Source organism: Octopus bimaculoides, chromosome 8, assembly GCF_001194135.2.
Source record: "Octopus bimaculoides isolate UCB-OBI-ISO-001 chromosome 8, ASM119413v2, whole genome shotgun sequence".
Taxonomy (NCBI): Eukaryota; Metazoa; Mollusca; class Cephalopoda; order Octopoda; family Octopodidae; genus Octopus; species Octopus bimaculoides.
The window spans coordinates 29273951-29281738 of record NC_068988.1 but is presented as its reverse complement, the minus strand read 5'-3'; the positions used below and the strand labels follow the sequence as shown (position 1 = coordinate 29281738).

Below are 7788 nucleotides of genomic sequence, written 5' to 3'. Positions count from 1 at the left end.
CGAGGTCGACTTTGCCTTTCATCCTTTCGGGGTCGATTAAACAAGTACCAGTAACGCACTGGGGTCGATGTAATTGACTTAATCCCTTTGTCTCTCCTTGTTTGTCCCCTGTGGGCAATAAAGAAATAACTATTCTTACTCTCTTTTCTTCTTGCTCTCCAGGTGTACAGTTGACAAAAGCCATCTAAATATCCAACCTGCATTGCTCCATGTTGAAGTTATTCCATATTTTCACGGTAAGAAATCTCTCAAAACATACTTTTTCAAAATTTATTTATCTATTTTTACTTCTCTCTTTTTTCTTTGTCTTCTTCCACTTTTATTCTTTCGCACTTATTCAACATGCACACACTCACACATAACCGCACACACATGCTCTCTCTCTCTTTCTCTTCTCATTTTGTTGCTTCTTACTTTTCTGCACGTCTCTCTCTCTCTTTCTCTTCTCATTTTGTTGCTTCTTACTTTTCTGCACGTCTCTCTCTCTCTCCCCTGTATTTCTCTCTCTCTCTCTCTGTCTCTCTCTCTCCTGTATCTCTGTCTCTCTCTCTCTCCTGTATCTCTCTCTCTCTCCTGTATCTCTGTCTCCTGTATCTCTCTCTCCTGTATCTCTCTCTCCTGTATCTCTCTCTCCTGTATCTCTGTCTCTCTCCTGTATCTCTCTCTCCTGTATCTCTCGTTCTCTTCTGTATATCTCTCTCTCTCTCTCTCTCTCCTGTATCTGTGGTCGATGCTTGGCAGTCCAATATAATGTTTGTAGATTGATTCCACCATAGGATGAGACGAGCCTCATTTGAGGTGTTATAAGAAAGAAGGTCAAAGATGGAATTCCATCTTTGAACTTCTTTCCTTTAACGTCTCAAATGTAAGATTTCTTCCCTGAAGACGGAGGCTCGCCTTATCCTATGATGGAATCAATCTACAAACACTATTTTGGACCTGTGAGCCCCCAGAAATAGCTGTTGAATTTGTAACACTTTTCCCCAATCTCTTTAATCCTCTATTTCGTTTATATTCTGTGTAAGTCAATCATTTTTGTATGTAAACATATATACATCTTTTTGTATACATACCTTGTATTTCATGTATCAATATAGTAAAACTTTATATATTGATCTGTCTAACTTGCTCAACCTTACATTTATTTCTATACCTACCCAACTTTAATCTTCTTGAGCACTTTTAAGTGTATTCTATACAGAGGATATCTAATTTTCATCCATGATTTATGTGTGTATGTGTGGAGAGAGAGAGAGAGAGAGAGAGAGAGAGAGAAGCAAACTCCTCACCACACAGCCACAGATATTTTTATATTAAACTGGTGTTGAGGACTTAAGAACAATTTCTTGTATTGATTTATGACTGATGGTTTTAATTTAAATATAGAATACTTTAAAACTAATGAGTTTTATATCAGAGAAATGGATTGCAGTCTCAGACAGGACGGTATCATCATCATCATCATTGTTATTTTGATATCCACTTCTTGATGTTTGCATGGGTTGAGTGGAATTTGTTAAGGTGAATCTTTCACGGCCAGAAGCCTTTTGTGTCATCCATCTTCACCTGTTTCCAAGTAAAGTGATATTTCTCCATGGCCAAATGTGTTTCATGGATGAGTGAAAACGAAGGACACCACTTGTGTAATGGTGACACTTACTTACAACTATCATGTGATGTCAAGGCAAGGAGACAGCAACATCCATCCGTCCATCCATCCATCAATCAACAAAAGGAATACAGGTGGAATATTCTTTGTTATATTTAAAGTAATTGAAAGAAACACAGAGCATCTCAGAATAAATACAGTAACGAAAGGGTTAAATCATTAAAAACAGATGAGAAAGAACCTACATACATAAATACATACACACATACATGCAAAATACCTTATTGTTGGATTGAGGTCAGAAATCGGCTCTTTTTCTTTTGGCAAGAAATCTTGAAACAAAGACTTAAATAATGACCTACATGCATGCGTGCTTCCTTCAGTTTTCATCTACCAAATCCAACTGCAAGGCTTCGATTAGCCTGGGGCTATAATAGAAGACTCTTGGGACTGTACTCAAGACCATGTGCTTGGGAAGCAAACTTATTGCTACACCTGCATTTGATTAAAGGAACACAAAAGTAGAAACTGATACAAATAGAACAGAGAAGTGTAATTTTATAGTTTATGAGAAAATGTTAATAGTGTCTTTTTATTACTTTTCTGCTATCTCAAGATTATCTTGTGAAATTTATGGCATCTAATTATAGGGTTGCCTTGTTGAATATTAAAACACCAAATGTTTTTTCGCAATTTGTTCCAAATTAGCATTTCATTTTCTACTAACTCTGCCCCTCCATCCTTACTATTATTTTTTGGTTTCAAATTTTGGCACACAGCCCTGTAATTTCAAGGGACGGGGCAAGTCAATTACATCAGCCCCCAATGCCCAACTGATACCTGTTTTATTGATCCCAAAAGGACCCCAAAAGATAAAGTTGACTTTGACGAAATTTGAACTCAGAACCTAAGAGACAGATGAAATGCTGTTGAGCATTTTGCCCAGCATGCTAACAGTTCTGCTGGTTTGTCACCTTTGGACTGTTGCATATTAGAAACAGCTCTGTTGGAAATCAGATTTATTATTTCCAAAAAACTGATGGCTTGCCCAATGCCATTTAAAATATGAAACAATCCTCATCATTTAATGTTTAATTTTCCATCCTTGCATGGGTCAAACAGAATTTATTAAAGCAAGATTTTTTTTAAGGTTGGGTGCCTTTCCTGTTGCCAACCCTTACCTGTTTCACGGCAAGTTAATATTTCCCCTTGACCAGGTATGTTTTTGCAGAATATTGGAAAGAAATGACACTGCTCACATGATGGCGATTCTCCTTTATGGATATCATACAATATGAAGACAAGGAGACATAAGCACATGCACACACACACAGACAAAATATCAATATCTATCACTCTCGGATTCAATCCGAGGTGAGTTGTCTCATTTTGTCTACGACATTCAGGTGTTCTTTAACCCTTTCATGACCATATTTATTCTGAGATGGTCTGTGTTTCTTTCAATTAATTTTAAATATAACAAAGAATTTAGTAAAATAACTTAGTTACCATTAAGCTAGTGTTAGGGACATAAATTGTGACTAAGGTTTGGGGGAAGATTTTAATTCAGAACTTATGAAAACAAGACATTTGTAGTAGAGAGCCAGAGGTGGTTTCAGCCGGGTTGGTATTGAAAGGGCTAATGCTCAGCTACCCCAGATACACAGCTACCCCACATACTATCCCATAGCAAATTTGGTGTATAAACAAAACAAATTCTGTGTGTATGTGTGTGATCAATAATACAAACATTCATACATACACACTTACATGTATACATACCTGTATTTACAATGGGCTTCTTTCAGTTTCCATCCACCAAATCCATTCACAGGGCTTTGATTGTCTAAAGGTTGTAGCAGAAGACACTTGCTCAAGGTGCCATGGTGAGACTGAACAAGAAACCATATGGTAGAGAAGCAAGCTTTTTAACCACCCTAACTCCTGCATCTACCCATGTTATGTAAATGATGTCATCTGGAGTAGTATTTGATAGAAATGTTTTCCAACCCATCTTCCTGGTTTGTTATGAAACCCAGAAAGTGGCAGCAGTGGCACAACGTTGATTTTACTCTTAAAGCAATATTTACAACAATGTTAACTACTCCTTCAGTTAATACCAAGCTATTATTTGTTGTTTTAATGATAATGCTACAATGAATCCCACTTCTGGGTAATATTGGTCATCGATTATAAGATAAAAGAATATTCTCAATGGAAATCATGCTCTAAGTCTTTAACCATTTCAAGTATGCTCTATTTACTCTGTGTGTGTGTGTGTGAGAGAGAGAAAGATTAAGTGTGTGTGTATGTAATCTTATTCTGTCTTTTATTCACATTGTACCTGGACTTCCCATCTCTTTCTCTCTCTCTCTCTCTCTCGCTTTCCAGGTGGGCAAACCATGTATTTACCTTTTCAGCAAGACACTTGCTCCTTTCTCTCTATCATAACTTATTATCCTTCCATTCTATACCTCACTCAGTTGAGGGGTCTTGTAGGTATTTGGCGACCTCACCGGTGTTGGGGCCACATAAAAAACACCCTGTACATTCTAAGTGGTTAGCATTAGGAAGGGCATCCAGGTGTAGAAAGCATAACAAAGTAGACGTAGGAGCTGACAGCTTTCTGGCTTATCTGTTCTTGTCATACCATCTGACCCATGTCAGCATGGAAAAAGGAGGTTAAATGATGATGATCACACACACACACAGGTGGAAATTGGCAATGCAGGATCTAAGAGCACCCAAAGTCTTGACAGTGACTGGCACAAACTGATACTGGCCGGTCAGGCTCCTATATTTATTTAGTTTTCTCTCCTCTGTGTTTTGGGTGGCTTTACCCAAATTTCAAGACTGTGCAGGGATTTAATTAATCGTTTCTTTTATAATTTGTTCAGGTACAAAACTTTATAGATAGAACATAATTTAGCAGAAAAGTTCATGTAAGAGGGGTTGTTGTAAAGTTCCTGGCTTTGGGTAAAAGAAAATATAGGAGAATCAGTTAATAATTCAATATATCCCCATCTCAGATTCACACACTTATCGCAGCAGTCCTTCAGTTTTCTTAAGCCTTGTAAAAGAAATCGAAACGTTGGGCCTCCAACCAGGCCTTTTGCAATCCCCTTAAAACCAGGAACTTGTCAGCACTCCCTCATATAAACATTATGACTGAAAAGTTCAACCCTTTTGGTACTAACTCCACTGAGACTGCTCCTGTTTCTGATATAAACTTTGTGTGTTCAAGTGTTCTAAATTAAAACCTTCCATCAATATTGTGTGTTAATTTATGTTCCAAACACCATATTAATAATGAAAGACTTATTGTTAGAAATTCTCCATTGTTTTCCAAATTAACTGAAACAAAGGCAGTGTATTTTAGCAGAAATAGTTTAACAAAAGCTTCAATTTAAATATTGAACTCTTTAAAACAATTTGGCTTTGTATTAGAGACCCAGAGGCAGTCTCAAGAGGCTCGATATCAGAATGAGTTAAAATGAATTGTAGAGTTTAGAAGAAACAAATATGATTTAGATTTCGAAATTCCTAAGAGGATTCAATCTAAATCTCATAAGTTTTTGAATTGCTGTTTATATATATGTGGATATATGTGTGCACATGTGCACATCTTTGTATTTGTGTGTGTGTGTGTGTGTGTGTGTGTAAGTGCTTGCATAAATTTTATGCATATTGCTTACTTTATAAGTGGCAGGTGTGGGTGTGTAATTCAGAAGTTTTCTTCTCAATCACATGGTTTTTGGTTCAATACCAGTGCAGGGCAGATTGGACAAGTGTATATTACTACAGCCAGGCTGACCTGGCTTACCAAAGCCTTGTGAGTAGGTTTGGTCAACAGAAACTAAAAGATGCCCACTATGTGTGTGCGCGTGTGTGTGTGTGTGTGTGTAACTTTAACTAGTTTCAGCTTGAAAGCTGTGGCACCACCATTATGTTTGTACATATATACAAGCATTTCACACACACACACACACACACACACACATACATGTATGTCTATAGGTGTATGTTTAAGCCTCCTTGTCTTGACTTTATATGAATGTTGTAATTGAATGTCATTCCTTTCCAATTTTCTATGGAAAAAAGGTGACGAGCTGGCAGAGACATTAGCATGCCAGGCGAAATGCTTAGTGGTATTTTGTCTGTCTTTAAGTTCTGAGTTCAAATTCCACCAAGATCAACTTTGCCTTTCGTCCTTTTGGAGTCGATAAATTAAGTACCAGTTGAGTACTGGGGTCGATCTAATCGACTGGCACCCTCCCCAAAAATTTTGGGACTTGTTGGTAGAATAGAAAAGAATTATCTAATTCCATTTATGGCAGCAAGCTGGCAGAAACGTTAGCAGACTGGACGAAATTCTTAGCAGTATTTCATCTGTCTTTACGTTCTGAGTTCAAATTCCACTAAGGTCGACTTTGCCTTTAATCCTTTCGGAGTCAATAAATTAAGTACCAGTTGATCTAATTGACTGCTCCCCGCCCTGCCCCGCCAAAAAAAAAAAAGAAAAAGAAGCAATTTCGGGCCTTGTGCCTAGAGTAGAAAAGAATATTCTATGAAAAAATGTCTGGCTATGGAGAGATACTGCCTCACTTGGAAACAAGAGAGTGCTGACAACAGGAAGGGCAACTGGCCGTAGAAAATGCATGGAAGAGTGGACGATAAAATGATGATGATGATGATGCGTATGTGTGAGTGCTTGTCTACTTTTGACCCCCAAATTCCATGCAGCTGTTGAAAATCTAATTTATTGTTGACTTAGCATTGTTGCTCTGGAGGCATTATAAGAATTAGATATTGATAGCAATGGTGCACTAAGTGAGATGAGAGAATGAAGTTTTACTTTTCAGTCTGTATTTCACTGTGGACTACAGCATACAATCAATTGACCTGCTCCTGCGCAATAGCTACAACAGCCTCTCAATCACTGATTGCACTGTGTCACTTTTAAGTCTATTGTTCTTGTCAAGAGGAATCAATTATGTACCACATAAGCTATCTCGTATGAACCAACTGGCTCGTTCAATGAATTTCATCATTTTGCTTTTAAGTACACTGCTTCTCTCTCTCTCTCTCTCTCTCTCTCTCTCTCTCTCTCTCTCTCTCAGTCTGTCTCTCCCCCTCACACACACAAATGCACACGTACATGTAAACACACCTTATATTTATACGTCCATATGTTAATATATATTTGTACACATTCATACTCATTCGAGCGCAGAATCTAGTTTCTGTGTGTGTGTGTGTGTAGGTTCATGGCGTAGTGGTTAGGGTGTTGCACTCATTATCATAAGATTATGGTTTCAATACCTGAACTTGGCAGTGCATTGTGTTCTTGAGCAAAACACTCTGTTTCAATTTGGCCCACTCCACTCAGCTGTAAATGAGTAACCATGCAATGGACTGGCCTTCTGTTCAGGGGGCAATGTTGTGTCTCTGTTACTTATACACTATAGAAACCAGGTTACCAACCTGATGTGTCTTAGGAATCAAGACAGTAAGGCTCTTAGGTTGGTGATAATGACAATAATGATAGTGTGCGTGCATGTGCATGTGTGTGTGTGTGTGTTTATATCTGTTTGTACGTGTGTTTTATATCTGTGTGAAGGCGCATGGCTCAGTTGTTAAAAAAATGAAAGACAAAGTCGACCTTGGCAGGATTTGAACACAGAACGCATTTCGCTCGTTGTGCTAATGATTCTGCCACCTCCTCACTAATATTATTCATATTGTTATCACATCCTGGCACAAAGCCAGCAGGTCCGGCAGAGGGGTAAGCTGGTTACATCAACCCCCAGTGCTCAACTGTTAGTTATTTTATCAACCCCAAAAGGATGAAAAGCAAATTCAACTTAATCAGAATTCGAACACAGAACATAAAGACAATTGGATCTTTTTTAAAACGGGGGCCACATTTTTCATTAATGTTTTACGTAGTATTTTTGGTACCGAAAGACTTTCAAACTTCGTATACTTATCTATTTTGTGTTATAGAACAGAAAAATATTTTTGTATTCGAATTTATTTCATGTAAAAAATTGTCTTATTTCGATAATTTCAACCAATCACTGACGTCCATTCAGCCGATATACATTAAGTGCCGACTACATAAACAAACGATTCTTCGTTTTATTTGCTTTTTTCATTTTAAATTTGCTTTAACCCTA

General features: G+C 37.7%; 1 protein-coding gene across 1 annotated transcript in view; it reads left to right on the top strand.

Moving 5' to 3' along the window:
* The window catches only part of LOC106874635 (neurobeachin-like protein 1), a 116109-nt gene that overhangs the window by 29805 nt on the left and 78516 nt on the right, over window positions 1-7788 (top strand). Inside the window, exon 4 of the mRNA XM_014922430.2 lies at window positions 163-236. Within this exon, the coding sequence (XP_014777916.2) occupies window positions 163-236 (74 nt within the window). The remainder of the gene's footprint in view (window positions 1-162; window positions 237-7788) is intronic.